Raw genomic sequence first — 16261 nt, 5'->3', positions numbered from 1 at the left:
GAGAATTCTGGATCAATCTGAAAAATCTCTATCCCTTCCACACACTACTCCTTTCACCTGCCGAGTGAGTCACGCCTACCCCGAAAGGGAAATGGCTTAATGGTGTAACTTAGGCTAGATCAATTTTTCTCTGGAAAAAGTAAAGTAAATAGTAAAGTAGAAAATAAAAAATTATAAAGAAAATCAGTACCTTTGAATCTTGATTCTCTAGAAACCAAGCTAAGCAGAAACGTGTGTCCAAAATAGAAAAAGTGCAACAATTAAAACGAAAAATTTTTTGAACTGAAATCTTGGGTATTCTATATATCTTTTACTAAACAAATAGAGATCCAAAGTTAAAAAAAGTATTGGTTCTATTTTACCTATTTAAAATCATGAACCCATTTTTTTCAGAAAAAAGTTACCCTCTTTTGTTAAAACACAATATGGAGCGAATGGAAAGGAATATTGCCCAAAGTAAAATTGACTTTTGCAAGCAAAATCGGGAAAGTTGTCAGAAAGCTGTAAAAGATATGATAATTGTTTCTGACAGTGAGAGCATTATCAACGTTGAGAAAATAATGAAACTGATGAATATCGAGTTTATCAAATCTTGTCTTGAATGTCGTCGAAAAGAATTCCGTGGTTTAATCTCTAACCATGATGAGTCAGAAAATATTTTGACCATAATTCCGGAAAACGAAGATACTGAAACTACAGAAAAAGTAGAGGTCATAAAAATTAAGAGCAGTACAAATTTTACAAAAATTGACGTGCCTCATGCGAAAATAATGAGTAAAATAAACACAGATTTTCATATCGTGAATAGAGTCATGGTCAATAATACCTTCAAAAAGAAAACCATCTTTGAAGAGAATACCATGAAAATTGAAAATGTTTCTCTTATAAATCAAACTCTTGAAACTGAACAGCCTGAGGAAATGTTTTCAGGTGAAAATATTCAAGAAGATGCAGACTTTTGTGAACCATTTCGTGAGGAATGTTTTAAAATTTTTGGTAAAATCAGTTGGTTGCAAATTATAAATGCCCTTAAGAGTGACAATGTATATAAAGATGAGAAGTATAATTTGTGCCGTAAATGTGTGCTGAGTTTTGAAAAAGGCCATCCGGATTGTTATGATTCAATCGACGAAGAAAATTGCGGTAATATGATAAAAAATGTTTATGATTCAAAGTGATAGTTTTTTTTAAATAACAGTTTAATATTTTTTATTTTAGGATCCTGCACTGATTTTGAATATCATTGTCGAAGAAGCAGAAGTTGCATCCCATTGAGAAGAAGGTGCGATAGAAAAAGAGACTGTACATTAAATGATGATGAACTGGATTGTTGTAAGTTATAGAAGTCTGTCATCGAATTCTTTCAAAATGAGTTGATTTGAGTCAAACATCACTATGATTAATTTTTAATTTTCTAGGATTCAATTTGAATTTACAAAAACTAAATTTTAATTTATTTTAATTTATAGAATAATTCGATAGGTTATGCATTAGAAATCTTTTCAGGCAGATATTTGAATTAAATTTTTAAGATTTCGTAGCCCCGGGCAGAAATCTTTACCTTTTTCACTTGAGGGGGGGGGGGGGGGGGGGGGGGGTAAAGGAAGAAAAAGTAGCGAAAGTGAGTACAGGGAAATTAGGGGAGTTGATGTAGAAAAAGTAAAAGAAGTGAAGGAAAGGCAAGTAAGATAAGTGAGAGAAAGAAAAGTGGGAAAATTTAAGAGAGGGGGGAATAGGATAATTTCGCAAAGGGAAGTAGGGAAATTAAAGGATGAAAAAGTAGGGCAAGTGAAAGGAGGGAAAGTAGGGGTTTTAAAAGTAAGAAAGTAATGCTAGGGAAGTAAAGGCGGAAAAGTAAGTGAAGTGTGAGTGATGAATCAGGAAGGTAAGGTGTGGGAATTGGGAGAATTGAGAGGAGGGTAAGTAGCAGAAGTAAATAGAAGAAAAGTAAGGGAAGCGAGGGAAAAGAAATTGAGCATAGTAAGGAGATGAAAAGTAGGGAAAGTGAGAAATAGGAAAGAAGGGTAGGTGAGGGGAGAAAAAGTAGGGTAAGAAAGGGGAGGACTAGTAAGGCAAGTAAGGGGTGGAATAGTAGGTCAAGTGAAGGGAGGGAAATCGGATAGAGTAAAAGCAAGAAAGAAATAGTAGGGGAAGTGAGGAGAGAAAAGGTAACGGAAGTGCTGGAAAGCAAAGTAGGAAGACAGATAGGGAAAGTGAGAGAAGACAATTTAGGTGAAGTGAGGGGAGGAAAAGTAGGAGAACTGAAGAGAGAAAAAGAAGGAGAGGTGAATAGAAGAAATGTAGGGTAAGTGAGAGGAGGGAAAGTACGGAAATTTAATGCAGGGCAAGACGGAAATATGTAAGGGGAAAAGTTAGGCAAGTAAGGAGTGGGAAAGTAGGAGATGTGGCGGGAAGGAAAGCGGGGGAAAAAGAGTAAATAAGGGAAGTGAAGAAAGTAAAATTAGAGGAAGTGAAAGAAGCGAAAGTAGGGTAAGTAAGGGAAGGAAAAGTATAAAAAGTAAGGAGAGGGAAATTAGGGAAAGTGAGGGGAAGGAACTCATAGGTGGTGAAGGGAGGAAAAGTAACTTAGTTTGAAGTGAATTAAGGATAATTTAAGTCAATTTAAGATAACAGAATTGACTTGTACTAAAATTCACCTGACTCCTATTGAATTTGAGCCGCTGCAAAGTCGACTAGAAAATGCCAAACTAATTTTGTTTTCAAACTTTTTATTTAAATTATTTAAATTACAGTTACATTAACCGATGGAAAATATGTAAACTTGGATCCTGATAACCGACCACATTTAAATACGGAGGGTATAGTTACTCAATTTTCAAATGGTGCTTGGTATCCTGTCTGCTATCAGATACAAGATAAAAAAGAATATTTAGCGGAGATGGGATCACAAACATGCGACTATCTTGCCTTCAGGTGAAGTACCATATTTATATTCATCTTATTATTTTTTGGAATGCTCGCCCATCGCATTATTTTTAGGAGGCGAGACAATACAAAACTCGGGACAATACGACACTCGAGACAATTCGACTCGAGACAATATAAGACTCAAATCAAGACAAAATAAGACCTGACACTAGACTCGAGACTAGACAAGACTCGATAAAATTCAAGACTCTAAGCGAAACGAGCATACTCAAGACTCAAGACTAGATGGGACTCAAGACAAGACGAGACTCGGGACAAGACGAAACCTTAGGTAAAAAAAACTCGCGACACAAAACCATATGAAACTTGAGCCGAAATGAGACAGTACGAGATGAGACGAGACAGGACGAAAATCGAGACATGACGAGACGAGGCAAGATATGAAACAAGTTTATTCAAAATGAGATCAAACGAGAGAAATATGTGACTTCACACAAAATGAGACTAGATATGATACGAGACAAAATTCAATTCAAGATGAGACGAGACTCGAGATAAGACGAGACAATACTAGATAAAAATTCTGACATAACGCGACAAGGTTCGAGGTAAGTCTCGAGACAAGACTCGAGACGAGACGAGGCGAGATTCAAGATGAGGCGAGGCAACATTCGAGACAATACGAGACTAAATTTTTATTTTTCTCATTTTCATTTGCAGTAACTTGGATTATGTCAGAAAAACTGAGGTAAACTTTAGTGAATTAAAATTGAAGAAGAGCGTACTTGGTTACAAATATTCGGCATCGACAGTTCCCTATGAATACGAAAATAAAACTTGCACTGGTCTTTACATTCGGTGTAAATCAGTCATAAAAAATCCGGTCCATAATCAGCTAACTTTAGATTTTCATTCCCGAATACGTTCTTATCAATGGCCATGGCATGGTGCAATTTTTTCTGATGGAAAGTATCGTTGTCCTGCTGTACTTTTAGAAACGAATTGGCTTCTCTCAAATTCCGAGTGCAGTAAAGATATTAAGTGAGTAAATAATTCTAGATGAGATTACGATATAAGAATATTTAATACTAATTTAAAAAATTTGAATTATAAATTAAACATTGATAAAATAATTTTATTTTCAGTGTCTAATTATTACTAAATTCAATTATGTACTTCAATTTAAACTACTGTCGAATATAAGGTTAAATTTTCAGCGCAAAAATATAATTTTTAATCAAAAAAGGTAATTTTACTATTGAAGATGAATTTTTAACCAAAAAGTTAAATTTCAAAACCAACAAGATTAATTTTCTACTAGAAAAAAAGGTAATATCAGGAGAATTGTTGAATTTTAAAGCCAATAGTACAAATTATCTACGAAACGGTTTAATTTTTATCTCAAAAATATGACTTTTGATCAAGAAAATTAATTTTCTACCCAGAAGTTTAATTTTTATAAAAATAGTTTGATTTTTAAGCAAAAAGTTAAATTTAAATAAGAAGGTGAAGATAAAATTTTTTTAACTAGTTCAACTTTACAAAAATTCGTTGAATTTTCAACTAGAAAATATAATTTATTAATAAAACTGTTAAACTTTGAAGCCAATACTATAAGTGAAATATAATGCGGTTGAATTTTTAACGCAAAAATATGATTTTTTTAACATAAAAGTTAAATTTTGAACCAAATAGGTGAATGTTAAAGAAATATTAATTCTTAAAAGAAAAATTCAACTTTTAACTACTAGTTGAATTTTCAATTAAAAAAGACAAACGTTTAATCTAACAGTTAAATTTTTAACCAAAAAGATTAATTAAAAAAAAAGTATTAAAAAAAAAGTTGAATTTTGATGCAAATGCATGGAACGAATTATCCACTAAGCGGGTCAATTTTCAATGGATAAATATGAATTGTTAAGAAAAAACTGATTTTCTACTCAACAGTTGATTTTTTATATAAAACAGTTTAATTTTTAATCAAATTGTTCAATTTAAACCAAAAACACGAATTTTTAACACAAACGTGAGTTTTCAGTCGAATAATTTAATATTCGACCAATTTTGTTAATCTATAAAAAGATAAATTTTTAACAAAATACATTAATATTTAAATAGTAAAAATCAATTTTTAATCGAAAATATCAATTTTTTTAGCGAAATTGAACGAGTTGAAAAAATAAATTTTCAACAAAAAAATAGAAAAAAAATTAAACAAAATTCTCTACATTTTTAACTGAAGAGACGTGTAAATGATCAAATTTACGAAATTTCCAATTGTATAACTCAAAACTTGCATAATTTTTAATTTGTTCAGATTAAAATTTCTTCAAGTAAAAAAAAAACATAATTAGAAATTCTTTAATTGTAACGATTTGCATCTGATAAAATACTAATATATTATATATTAATTATATATATATATATATGATTATTATTATATTATAAATTATTATTATTATAAAAAAACATTCCAGTGTTGAAATGTTGTCACAGGCTTATACTGCCCAACATGTCGAAGGCATTTTTTGGTTAGAGTTGGATTTTTTATTTGATCATTTTTGCACGGGGCTGTCCCGGTATATATCATCAGTCACGGACGCATTTTTATAAATGCAATCAAGTGATCTGATGAGATCAGTTTGCCCAGACATATTGGACAAAGCCTGGTTTTACCCCATCTTTGACGGACTGGGTTGCAGTCAAGTACACGATGGGGGGACCTACAGCTTAAGGTGGGTTCCGAACCACCCGAACCTTGGTAAAGGTACATTGAAAAATTTCTAGAGGTACCGGTTCAGGGATTGAACCCCGGACCTCTGAGGTGAAGTCCGAGTGTCTAACCAACTGAGCCACCGAGGCTTTATTATAATAATAATAATGATTATATTATTATTATTATTATATATAATATATTGAATAATAATAATCTTTTCAGCCTCGCGATAAATCATACGATTGGATTTTTTGGGATGCCTTCTTATCAACCTGATATTTATCGACCACATCAACAGGTTGTCCAAATAGATGAAATAAGGATTGTAAAAAATTCGAATGCCTCCTTATTTCATCTCAAAGATCCAGTCGATAAAACTCGATACGTACAAACAATATTTGAAGAAAAAAGGTCAGTTTCGCGGTCATTGAACTTTTTCAAAGTAGACCTCATTTACAGATTCAGATTATGAAACTTTTTTCGTAATTGCAGAATTTTTCCACCAACTGAGAACGACACTTGTTTGGCCGTTGGAGTCGATAAAAAATATGTTACGAGAAGCATGTTCGTGAAACCGGTACTCCATTGTTCAAAGTGTCATCGTTGCTACATTGCAAACGAAACTGTAAATTGTGACGTGAGTATAAAATTATTTTTAATTATCAGATTATTATCTAAGATTCCTTTAAAGATAAATAATGTTTCAAATTAAATTTTTTTCTAAAAAAATATATTTTTCGCTCTGATGAGAATCGAACCACAGAACCTCCGATTGCCGGTCGGGTGATTTTTTCTTAAACTAATAGAGAGATAGAAAGAAGAATCCTTTTTTTAGAAATACACGCATTATTTCTCCAGGTGTTACATATTCAATTTTGTTTCCAGGAATCTTTATTACCATTAGAGAATAACAGAAACTATTTACGTCTTTTCAGACTAGATGGAACCACGAATTAAAAAAATTTTTAAATACATTTTTTTCTGAAAAAAATTATTTTTGCTCCGCTGGAAATTAAACCGCAGAACAACCGATTGCCGTCGGGTGTTTTTCCCTTAAGCTACTAGAGAGACCTAAGAAGAATTTTTTAAAGAAATAAATCCATCTTGTCTGAAAAGACTTTGAGAATTTCTGTCATTCTCTAAAGATAATACAAATTCCTTGAAAAAAAAGAAAAATAATAATAATTATTTATTGCTTTTGATCCTTTTTTAGAAGTAGGGCCATGTAGTTTGAAAAGACGTTAGGAATTTCTGTTATTCTCTGATGATAATACAGATTCCTTTAAGAAAGAGACAAATAATAATAATTATTTTTTGTTTTTGATTACCTCATTCCTGGTGTAAGTAAAAACATAGAGATCCTATTTTAAAAAAATTTTTAATCTTTTTTTCTCTATCTCTTTTTATGTCGTAATTCATCCTTCTTAGTGAGAAATTCAACTTTATGGTTCCAGATTCTTGAACTTTATCAAAAATTCGTCTTTTTTGGTAGTAAATTAATTTTTTGTTTAAAAATTCATCTTTTTTGATAGTAAATTAATCTGTTTGTTTAAACATTGATATTTTTTATTTAAAAATTCGACTTTTGCTTGAGAATTATTTACTTTGATCGAAAATTCGTTTTTTTGGTGATAAGTTAATCTTTTTGTTTTCAAATTAATCTTTTTTACGTAAAAATTCAACGTATTGGTTAAGAATTCGTGAACTTTCTTAACAAATCGTCTATTTTGGTAGTAAATTAATTTTGTTGTTTGAAAATTCATCTTTTTTAGTTGAAAATTCAACTCTTTGGTTTATAATTCTGGAATTTTGTTAACAATTCGTCTTTTTTATAGTAAGTTAAGCTTTCTGTTTACGCCTAGTTTTTATTTGAAAATTCAGATGTTTCTTTGAGAATTCTTGAATTTTATTGAAAATACGTCTCTTTTTGTAGTAAATTAATGTTTTGCTTAAAAATGGATCTTTTTGATTTGAAAATTTAAGTTTTTGGTTGGGAATTCTTAAACTTGCTCAAAAATTCGTTTCCTTTCATTAGAAAATAATTCTTTTTGTTTGTAAATTCATGCTATTTAGCTGAAAATTAAACTTTTTGGTTCATAATTCTTGAATTTTGTTAACAATTCGTATTTTTTGGCAGTAAATTAATCTTTTTGTTAAAAAATTCATCTTTTTTAGTTGGAAATTCAACTTCATGTTTGAGAATTCTTTAACTTTCTTAAAAAAATCGTCTACGTTGGTGGTAAATTAATCCTTTTGTTTAAAAATTGATCTTTTTTAGTTGAAAATTCAACTTTTTGGTTAACAGTTCTTGAATTTTGTCAAAAATACGTTTGTTTCGTTAGAAATTTAATCTTTTCATTTATAAATTTATCCTTCTTAGTTAAAAATCCAACTTTTGGTTTAAGATTCTTGAATTTTCTATAAAATTCGTCTTTTTTGACATAAATTATTGTTTTCGTTTAAAAATTAATTTTTTTGTTCTTAAAATGTCAGCTTTTTTTTAGGATTTTTAAATTTTAAAGAAAATTCGTCTTTTTTGGTAGTAAATTAATCTTTTTGTTTAGTAATTCATCCTTCTTAGTTAGACAGTAAACTTTTTGGTTCAAGATTCTTGAACTTTATCAAAAATTCGTCTTTTTTGGTAATAAAATAATTTTTTGTTTACAAAATTCATCTTTTTTAGTTAAAAATTCCGCTTATTGTTTGACAATTTTTGACATGTATTGAAAAATAGTATTTTCTGGTAGTAAATTAATCTTTTTGTTTAAAAATTCGTCTTTTTTTAAAGTAAATTAATCTGTTTGCTTAAACATTCATATTTTTCATTTAAAAATTCGACTTTTGTTTGAGAATTATTTACTTTGATCGAAAATTCGTTTTTTTGGCAATAAGTTAACCTGCTTGTTTTCAAATTAATCTTTTTTAGGTGAAAATTCAACGTATTGGTTGAGAATTATTGAATTTTGTAAAAAATTCGTTTTTATCAATACAAAATTAATCTTTTCGTTTAAAAATTCACATTTTTGTTAAAAAAATTAACAACGAGGTTCAAAAGTTGAACTACTTTCTTAACATGATTTTTTTCTTTGGAAATTTAACGGTTTATTTGAGAATACTTTTGTTTGTTTCAAAATGGTTTCTTTTTAAGTAAAAATTTAAATTTTTATTAAAATTGAACTATTTTGTTAAAAAATCTTTTTTTTTGTAAATTATTTTAGTTCAGTCCAACTTCAAACTTTTGGTTTGAGAATTCTTGGATTTTGTTGGAAATACATCTTTTTTGGCATAAAATTAACTTTTTTTCATCAAAGTTTGATATTTTTATTTGTCAATTCAATTGTTCTGCATAGAAAATTCGTAATTTTTTCTTAAAAGGTCAAAACTTTAGTAAAAAATCAACTATTTGGTAGAAAAATATCCGTATTCAATTTTAAAGATGTATAAATAATAATTCTTTAATGTTACTCATTTTAGGAATAAAAAGTCGATTTTTCAATTATTCTCCGGCATTCAAACTGAAGACATTTCAAGTATAAAGCATCAAAATTACAGAATTTTTCATTGTAAATCTTCAAACTCGTACAATTTCTAATTTTTAATTCTTAAATTTATAAGCTCTTTAATTTTAAAGATGAAAAAGAAATTTATTTGAAAATCATAAGTTGAGTTTTCAGTTATAATTACTTTTGAATTAAGAAAAATTCTAAATTTGAATTGACAAATTTGAAAAACCTTTAATTTTGAAAATTTCCTATTTAAAGATCTATAATTTTGAAAATTTACAATTAAAAAATCAATCATTTAAAACTTGCATAATTCTTAACGGTACATTTTTCAAAGGAAAAAAACTCTTCAATTTTGTAGACAAAAATTTTAAGTCTTACCATTTTCAAGAGCTACAATTAAAAATTCTTTAATTTTGAAAATGTAGAATTGTAAATTATTTAATTTTTGATATTTCTTTTTTAATTGTATCTAATTTTGAAAGGGTTTTTATAGAACAGTCCCATTTTAATGATGTACAATTAAAATATCTTCAATTTCAATGATTTGCAATTAAAAATTTGAAAATTTGGATGATTATGGAAACCAGAAGTAAAGCTTTCAATTCTAAATCTTACAGTTTTTTAGAAATTTCTACTGTAAGGCATTAAAATTACATTATTTTGAATTGTGAATTTTAAAAATGAATCATGTTCAATTGGAAAAGATCAAATATTCAAAGTTATGCCATTTTGAAGAGTTACAAATTGTAATTCCTTAATTTTGAAGATTTGTAAAAAAAAAACTGATTAATTTTAAAAATGTGGAAATCAAAGTTCATGAATTTTGATGATTTTGAAAATAAAAAGAAAGATTTTCGATTCTAAATCTTTAAATTTCAAAAATTTGAAATGTGGTTCTTTAAAATTACACAATTTTGAATTCTGAAACTTAAAACTTGCATAATTTCAAATAGTAAATAAAAAAATTAAAACCCCTCCAATTAACTTAACAACATTCTTGAATTTTGAAAATAGAGAATTGCACATTATTTAACTTTTAAGATTTGTATTTTATTGGTATCTAATTTTGAAATATTTTTTGGAATAGTTCAATTTTGAAATTGTATAGTTGAAACTTCTTCAATATTAACAATTTAACTTTAATTTAAATGATTTATGAATAAAAATGTCTAAATTTGGAAGATTATGAAAATCAAAGGTCAAGTTTTTAATTCGGAATCATCTAATTTAAAGAAATTCTGAAATTAATTCAGTGTAATTAGAGAATTTCCGATAGTAATTTTGAAAATTGAATATCTTTAATTTTAAAATATTGGCAATTTAAAGTTCTGTAATTTTCAAGAAATAAACTTAACATTTTTTGAATTTTATGATCAACAATTGAAAATTCTTTCACTGTAAGGGTGTATATGTACAAATTTTTATTATTTTGGAAATGAAAAGACAGGTTTTTGATTAGAAATATTTCCAATTCAAAAAATTTTAAATCTTGTGTAACAAAATATGACAAATTATTAATTTTAAAACTAAAAACTTGAATAAATTTCATTGAAAATTTTTAAAAGTAAAAACGCTTAAATTTTTAGGGTATTCAATTCAAAGTACTATAATTTTAAAGATCTTCAATTTAAAATGCTTAAATATTGATTATATATAGTTTTAAACTATTTAATTGTCTAGATTTCTATTTTAATTATATCAAATTTGGCCTAATTTATTGGAATATTTCAATTTTAAATTTTCGCAATTGAAAATTCTTCAATTGAAACATTTTTTATTTATAGTTCTTTAATTTTAAATATGTGACTTTGTGATCGAAAGTCAAACTAAATAATTTTCAATTCAATCACAAAATTTTCGAATTAAATTAAAATTTGATAAGATCTCAAACTGGATAGATCAATGTGGTCAAAGTGAATTAATGAATTTAAAGATTGTAATCAATAAGACAGGAGCACAAAATGGTTTTAGGAGCCTACTGGGATTCTAATAGGTATAATTTATGTTTTTGAGATTGCTAAACACAAATCCGTTCGCAGAATTGTCCTAAACCTACAAACCCCAAATTAACAAGTCTCAAACCCACAAATTAACAAGCCTCAAACCCACAAACCTTAAACTTCAAACCAACAAGCCCCAAGCCCACTACCTACAAATCAACAAACTCACAAACCCCAAAACAACAAGCTCCAAAGCCACAAACCCCAAACACACAAATCTACAAGCTCTATATCTACAAACCCACAAATCCCCAACCGACGAACCCCAAACCCACACACCCGAAACTAAAAAATCCCAAATCCACAATCTCCATATCCATAAATGTAAAAACCCCAAACCCACAAGATCCATATCCACAAACGTACAAACGCCAAACCCACAAGCCAACTTGTGAGAGGCGAGGGCACTTTGAATAGTGTCATAAGAACTTGACCAAAGTGGAAGGTTTAGTTAGACTTCAAAACTTTACCTTCAAATTAACTGAGCTCAAGTCTCTAAATTTTATTTGCCAACAAACTCACAAACCGCAAAATCCAGAACATAAATCCACAAACCTGAAAACCACCAATCTCAACTCCACAAACCCCAATACCTCACATCTTATAACACCCATTGAGAAATTGGTATAATTTGGGGTTGGTGGGATTGTGGTTTGTGGGTTTCGGATTTGTACTTTTGTGAATATGGAACTTGTGGGTTTGGGATTTGTAGGTTTGTGGATATGGAGCTTGTGTATCTGGAGTTCGCGGATTTGAAGCTTGTTGGTTTGGAGTTTGTGGGTTTGTTGATATGGATCTTGTGGGTTTGGGTCTTGTTCGTTTGGGCTTTGGGGTTTGCGGGTTTGGGGCTTGTTAGTTTGTGGGTTTGCTGCTTCTTATGTTAGGGTTTGTAGGTTTGGGGACGAAATTTACGCAGATATTCCAGGTTTTTAATCATTTGTTTAAACTGTACTGCAAATCCTGACGTGCTCTCTCAATTCTACGAATGGAGTCGTGTTCAGCGACCCCAAAAACATGAAGTATACCTATTAGAATCCCAGTAGACTCCCAAACCCATTTTGTGGTCCTGTGTAATCACTCTATTTATAATATTTTTAGAATAATAACGATTCTCAAGACTGGAGTGGAACAGTCTCTTGTCTTGGTCCAGGTGGATGGTATCCTGCTGGAGTATTCCAAAATTTAGGCAGCAATTGTGGATTTAATAAAACAGAAACTATAATCAGCATTGATTACATAAATGCTTATATCTCTGAAAGCATGAATGAAAAATTAAAAACAATAGAGGGACCATATTGCGATGGTATAAGATGTTTCCTTGGAAAATGCATTCCTTGGAATCAGGTTTGTGACGGAAAAAAGGATTGTACAGATGATGATGATGAACAGCCCGAAATGTGTGAAGGACGGAAACGTCATTGCGAAAAACACAATATAGGATGCAGTAAGTTTCATAAATAGATTATTTTGAAAAATCAGCTTGATTCAATTGTTGTTTATTAATTGTAAACACATTTTTTAAATTTTCTTATTTTTCAAGTGAAATGTAAGCAACAAGATATTCTATGTGGAAATGGAAAGTGTATTCCGAAAGAGAAATTTTGCGATGGGAAAAATGATTGTTCAGATGGTGTGGATGAACCTAAGATTTGCAATTGTGCTTCTTTTTTAAATGTGACAGCCAAGCACAGAATTTGTGATAATAAGAAAGACTGTTTCGACAAGTCCGATGAAGATCCTAATCTTTGTGGATGTCTAAGTGAAAGTTTTCATTGTAAAAAGTGGGTATTTTATGCATTTTTAGTTTAGTTTAATGACTCATTTAATGCCAGTAGATGAACTTGATCACGAATCTCAAATAAAAAGTTTCGAGATTCGCGACTCGAGGTCCCGAGATGATTTCGAGATTTTCTTGAAATATATTCACATAAATTCAAAATTTAATAAAGATGGAAAATTTTAAATTAAAAGTTTCTAGATTTTCAACTCAAGGTCTCAAGCAGATTATAGCGAAATTCGAGATTTTCTTCAAATATGTTCAGATGAACTCAAAACCAAATGCAAATCGAGAATCTGAAATACAATTCTTCGAGATTCTGGACTTGAGTTTCTGAGACGATTTCGATAAAATTAAAGATTTTCTTAAAATATATTTATATAAACTCTAGACCTAATGGCGATATAGAATCTCAGATAAAAAAATTTTAAATTCTAGAGCCCCGATATGCTTTCGAGAAAATTTGTGATTTTCTTTAAATCTGTTCAGATTAACCTTAAACTTCATGGAGATCGGGAATCTCAAATAAAAAGTTTCGAGATTCTCGACTCGAGTTCCCGAGACGATTTTGAAAGTTCGAGATTTTATTCAATTATGTTCACGTAAACCTAAAACTGGATTCGAGGTCCCGAGACGATTTCGAGAAAATTCGAGATTTTCTTGAAATATGTTAAGGTGAACTCCAAACTTCATGGAGATCGAGTATTTCAAGTAAAAAGTTAATATTCATTTTCGCAGGTTCAAAATTGAAGAGTTTGTGAAAAAAGTCGCATTTTCTATTTGAAACTTCAAAAATGTGTTTAGTGATATTTGTTCTATCTTGACGGAAGAAAGACAATTGGTGGAAAATTTAACTTCTTTTGGTATAAAATTCGTCTTTAATGGTTTAAAAATTATTCTCTTTTGGTAGAATTTAATCTTTTTTGGTTTAGAGTGCATCCAGCCATTTAAACTTCGTCTTTTTTTGTTCAATTCAAAATTTTTGGATCAAAAATTAAAATATTTCTTGGTTGAAATATCAACTATTACATTTTTTGTTTAGACTTCATTGATTTTTATTAAAAATTCAACTACTTGGCTGAAAGGATATTTGTTTTGTTGGAAATTCTACTTCTTAGTTAAAAGTTGAACTATTATTTTGTTATTTGAAAATCAGATTTTATAACTAAAAATTTAACTATTCGGATGGAAATTAAACTGTTTGGTTAAAAATGATCTTTTTTATTAAAAATTAAATTACTTTGTAAAAAATTTGTGTTTTTATCTTGAAAATTCCACAATTTGTTAGAAAACCCAACTGCTTTAGAGAAAATTATTTTTTTAAGTTAAAAATTAATTTTTTATATCAAAATTCGAACATTCCCTTTTTGGTTTAAAAATAACTATATTTTGTTAAAAAGTCGTCCTTTTTGATCGAAAATTAATCTTCTCGGTTAAAAATTCGTCTATTTATTTCAAAATCGATGTATTTTATTATTAAATCGTATGTTTTGATTATAATGTAATCTTCTTGTTTGATAGTTTACCTTTTTCAAAGAAATTTGATCTACTGGGTTGAAAGTTGTACCTTTAAAAAATAAAAATCTATTTTGTTATGTATAAAGATTCATAATTTTAGTTAAAATTAATCACCTTGAATGAAAATGGATCTATTTTGTTGATAATAATTGATGCACTTTTTTGTTAACAATATATTTTGGTAGATGAAAATTCATCATTTTATTAAAAAATTCAACACTTTGATTAAAAATTAATCTAATTTGTTGATAATACGTTTTCTTCACGTTGAAAATTATTTGTTTTCATCGACAACTTAAATAATCTATTCTTTTGTTAAAAATTACTTATCATCAATAAAACATTGTAATATTTGGTTAATTTTTTTTCTACTTCATACTTAATTATTCCATTTTGGGTTAAAAATTGATTTTCTTTTTAGTGGAGAATTAAACTTTTTTTCGAAAATGCCAGGTTTTTTACAACATTTTCTATTGGTCCTAGGAAGATTTATACTTTTCAGAAGTGTAATTAGGAATTATTTAAATCTGCAAAAAAAACAGTCTTAGAAAGACAAAAAATTAATGTCCAGGTTCATAAGGAATTTTCGTTCAATACAGGAAAATTTGAATTTTTCTTCCACCTGGAAATTTCAAATTTGGTAAAACTTGCTTTGTTTTACAAATATCATATCGTAAAGGACCAATCTAAGTAAAAATCAACTTTGGGTTTATAAAAGTGGATCATTTTGATACGAAGTTTGATTTTGTTTTTTATATTTTTACAGACAAAACGTTAAAGAACATTGCATTTCACCTGAAATGGTATGTGATTCTGAACAAGATTGTCCTGATGGAGAAGATGAGATGCATTGCAGAAAAATTCAAGGATCTTTGCAGGATCGGTTTGTACTAAAAAATAATTAATAATTACAAAATGAAATTAAAAAAAAATAATTGAAAAAGTAATTATTAATTTTGCACTACAGAAATGGGACCGGGGAAGTAATGAAAAGATCTCACGGATTGTGGCATTCTGAGTGTTTTTCTGCCCCAGTGACTTCAAATATAGTGGGGAATATCTGCCAATCACTTGGATTTTCAACTGGAATTTTAGCAAATGAAACTATAGTTTTGGGGAAAAATCCATTGATTTCAGACCGTGCTGAATTTCATATTATCCGACTTAATGAACGAACTTTTTTCAATATGCGCGATGATAAGCCATTAGTCAGTTTGGTACAACCAGAAGAACCATGCCATCAAGTCTTTGTAAATTGTGTTTAAAAAATAACTGTCTGAAGACACAAAATTAAAAAAAAGAAACTATTATTCTAGACTCGAGGATCCGAGGCGATTTCGAGAAAATTCGAGATTTTCTTGAAATATGTTTAAATGAACTCAACAGTTCATGGATATCTAGAATCTCAAACAGTTTCAAGATTCTCGAATTGATGCCTTGAGATTATTTCGAGAAAATTTGAGATTTTCTTATAGTATGTTTAAATGAATTCAACAATTCATGGAGATCAAAAATCTCAAATAAAAAAATTTCGAAATTCAGGACTCAAATTCCTGAGACGACTTCGAGAAAGTTCGAGATTTTATTAAAATATATTTACAGAAATGGATTTTTGCGACTGAATTCGTCCACATGTTACATTATTTAACAGATTTCAACTTTCTGCTTAGAAATATTTTGTATCGAACTCTTAAAATTGAGAGATCGAGAATCTCTAATAAAAAATTTCGAGATTCTAGACTCGAGGTCCCGAGATGATTTCGAGAAAATTCGAGATTTTCTTGAAATATGTTTAGATCGACGCAAAACTTCATTGAGATCGAGAATCTCAAATAAAAAGTTTCGAGATTCACGA

The 16261-nt window shown here is 29.0% G+C and overlaps 1 protein-coding gene across 1 annotated transcript; it reads left to right on the top strand.

The window, feature by feature from the left end:
• The first annotated feature begins 425 nt into the window (after positions 1-425).
• LOC117173776 (serine protease nudel-like) lies at positions 426-15671 on the top strand. Its single transcript, XM_033362417.1, has 11 exons — positions 426-1143; positions 1219-1332; positions 2754-2934; positions 3610-3930; positions 5828-6016; positions 6098-6242; positions 11824-11943; positions 12210-12555; positions 12652-12892; positions 15173-15289; positions 15374-15671. Exons 1-11 carry the CDS (start codon positions 426-428, stop codon positions 15669-15671), a joined length of 2790 nt encoding a protein of 929 aa, XP_033218308.1.
• Positions 15672-16261: the final 590 nt, after the last annotated feature.

This window comes from Belonocnema kinseyi, chromosome 5, assembly GCF_010883055.1.
Source record: "Belonocnema kinseyi isolate 2016_QV_RU_SX_M_011 chromosome 5, B_treatae_v1, whole genome shotgun sequence".
Classification (NCBI taxonomy): Eukaryota; Metazoa; Arthropoda; class Insecta; order Hymenoptera; family Cynipidae; genus Belonocnema; species Belonocnema kinseyi.
Note: the sequence above shows the minus strand (reverse complement) of the source record. Positions and strands in the feature narration are given on the sequence as shown.